Raw genomic sequence first — 2,955 nt, forward strand, 5'->3', positions numbered from 1 at the left:
TTACACTTCTATAAATATTTAGGATGCTTACTTTTACAAATGAACTTTAGAATCATCTTGTCTAGTTCTGCCCCTTCCTCAAGAAAAACTAGAGAGTTTTATTGAGATCATGTTAAATTTATAAATTAAGAACTAATATCTTTAAGCTGAGATGTGTTCTTGTCTAGGAACATGGTCTTATTTGTTCGACCTTTTTATTAAACTATTAAATTAAAAATTTTTTTAAACTGGCAAAGCAAGATACTTGATGACTCAATGTATCTGTCCTTTAGAAACTAAAGGAAATGAGATGCAAGGATAAACGACAACTTAGTTGGGGGTTCTAAAAAGAAAAGCCATTTGCTCTAAAGTACTCCCCCAAAACTAACCTATTTCTCAGGCTCACCTCCTGGGATGCTTATTAAGAATAGAGTATCCTAGACCCACACCAGCTCTTCTGAAACCAAAAAAAAAAAAACTATTTTTAACAAGTGTATCACAAGATTCTCATGATTTAAAAAGTTAGGGAAACACTTCTCCAAAGAGTTAAATTAGCTCTCATTAAAAAAAAAAGAAAAAAAAGGCCTTCCCCTATTCTCCCGACCTCTATCCTCTTTATAGGAGAATTAAGATTCCCTCCTCAATCTTCCTCTAGGGTTCTAACCTTCTGTGTATCATCTCCTTTGCATGAGAGTAAGTATGTTTACATGTTTACAACAGGGATTTTCCAATTTATGTAGCACCTAGCATAAGGCCTTTAAGAAAAAGCATTCCATAAATACTTGCTGAATGAGGACAGCACAGAAAGAAAACATGCCTGATGATCTTTCCATTATGCACAAGATTCTCTGTGTAAATCAATCTTACTGCTTAATACCATGGAGCAGAATATGTGACAAGACAACTGTTAATGACTTAAAGGTAGTAAACTCCACCCCAGAGAAGGTGAGATGAAACAGTTCTGTATCAATTTATTTGTACTCTGTAAGATAGCAAATCAATGTTTACTTAGTTAAGAACCTACTATGCACCATTATTCTAAATGCTTGATATTTAACAATAAACAAGACAAACAACTGCCCCCTTAGGGTTACATCTGATGGAGAAGACAGACAATAAGTACATAAACAAATAAATGATTTCAAGTCAACGTATGGGATTTAATGAAAAGTAATCAAGATGGCACTATACAGACAGGGATGGAGGGAAGCAATGCTATTTTATATTTTAGACAGAGTGGTCAGAGAAGCTCCCTCTGATCGAACAACATCTGGAGCCAAATTTGAGCACAGATGTGAATGAGATATAAGGAAAGAAGCCCCAAGTAACAATATAGAAACAATTAAAAACAGAGAGAAAAGCAAGTGCAAAGACTCTAAGATTAAAACAGCTAAAAGACCAATAAGACTGGCTACTGAGAGCAAAGGAAGATTGGCAGAAGACGAGGTCACAGAGATTTAGGCAGAAGCAAGATCATGTAGGCCAGGGTAAGGAAAAGGAGCTCTATTCTAAGTGTGATGGGAAGCCACAGGATGGCTTTAAGGAGATGAGTAACACAATCAAGTTTACATGCTTTTTCAAAAACAGGTCACTCTCAAGTGCTAGGCAGAACTACACCGTAGGAAATAAAGAGTGGGGACCTGTGAGTGACCTATACAACAATCTAAGGAGGAAGGATGGAATAGGGTAGAGGTAGAATGGTAAGAGGTCATCATACTTTCCAAGTTAGAGTAAAGAACTCCATGACAGAATGGGTGTGAGACGTGAAAGAAATCAAAGATTTCGCCAGAGTTCCCGTGTAAATAGTTGCGTGAGTAGGGTACCATTACTAAGATGGGAACACTGCAGGAAGAGATTCGTTTTGTTTAGTGTGAGGGGAGATGGGAAGGAAGTAACTGGGCATTCTATTTTGGATAGGTTAAATTTCGGATGCCTATTAAACATCCAGGGGAAAATTTAACAGTGAATTTATAAATCTGGAGCTCAGGAAGAAGGTGGTGCTAGAGAAAAACATTTGGAATTTATCAGCATACATATAAGATATTTAAAGCATAAAACTGAAAGAGGTCACCAAGAGATTAAGGATTAAAAAAGAAAGGAAAAAAATCAAGTCCTGGAAAACTTCAAGAATTAGAGGTCAGGCACAGCAGTAAGCAAAATAAACTGAAAGGTGGACAATGAGTAGGAAGAAAACCAAGAGTCTGGTGTCCCAAATGCCACATGAAGAAAGGCTTTCAAAACGGAAGTGGTCAACAGTATCAAATGCTGTTGAGAGGTCAAGTATGGTAAGAGAGACGAAAGGCTGTGGCAATCCTTAAGTTAGTGTTGACCTTACAAACAGTTATCTTAGTGGGATGGAGTGGCCTCAAGAAAGAATGAGAGGTAAAGAAGAAGCGGTGATATCACACCAACTCTTGTAAAGAATTATGCAGTAAAGGGGAGAAGACAAATGAAGCAGTAGATAGTGGGAAACACCTTTTAAACATGAGAGATTGATTCTGTGTATTCTAAAAGGGAATGGTCCACGAGGAAGGAGAAAATTCGTGATGCAATGACAAACAGTTTACAGAGACAAAGCCTTTGAGACTGTCAAAGAAGATGGAATCTCTACACAAGGAACGGGTGACTGGCCTTAAAGAGCGAAGAGTGCATTCACTGTAAAAAGAAAGAAAAATCGTATGGACAAAGCTGAAGTAGGTTAATCTTTTAGTGGGAATATAAATTCTCTTCCCGCTACTTCTTATTTCACAGGGTTGGGGGGGAACAATGTGTATTTAAAAGGGGGAGCAATTTAAAAAAATACTCACATGCTTCACCATTGAGATATCCAAGTAGATCTTTTCGGTCAGGTCTTCTAACCACAGGAATATTTTCAGTCTGAAGACAAAATTTTAAATTAAAAATCAAATGAATAACTATATAAAACTTGATAAAAATCAACATCATATAATGTCTGAATTTTTTTTTTTTTTTTTT

The 2,955-nt window shown here is 36.6% G+C and overlaps 1 protein-coding gene across 1 annotated transcript in view; it reads right to left on the reverse strand.

Moving 5' to 3' along the window:
- Window positions 1-2,955, reverse strand: part of CDC73 (cell division cycle 73) — a 145,359-nt gene that overhangs the window by 125,296 nt on the left and 17,108 nt on the right. Inside the window, exon 3 of the mRNA XM_012665133.1 lies at window positions 2,783-2,856. Within this exon, the coding sequence (XP_012520587.1) occupies window positions 2,783-2,856 (74 nt within the window). The remainder of the gene's footprint in view (window positions 1-2,782; window positions 2,857-2,955) is intronic.

This window comes from Propithecus coquereli, unplaced genomic scaffold (genome assembly GCF_000956105.1).
Source record: "Propithecus coquereli isolate 6110/MARCELLA unplaced genomic scaffold, Pcoq_1.0 Scaffold97, whole genome shotgun sequence".
In the NCBI taxonomy this organism is placed as follows: domain Eukaryota; kingdom Metazoa; phylum Chordata; class Mammalia; order Primates; family Indriidae; genus Propithecus; species Propithecus coquereli.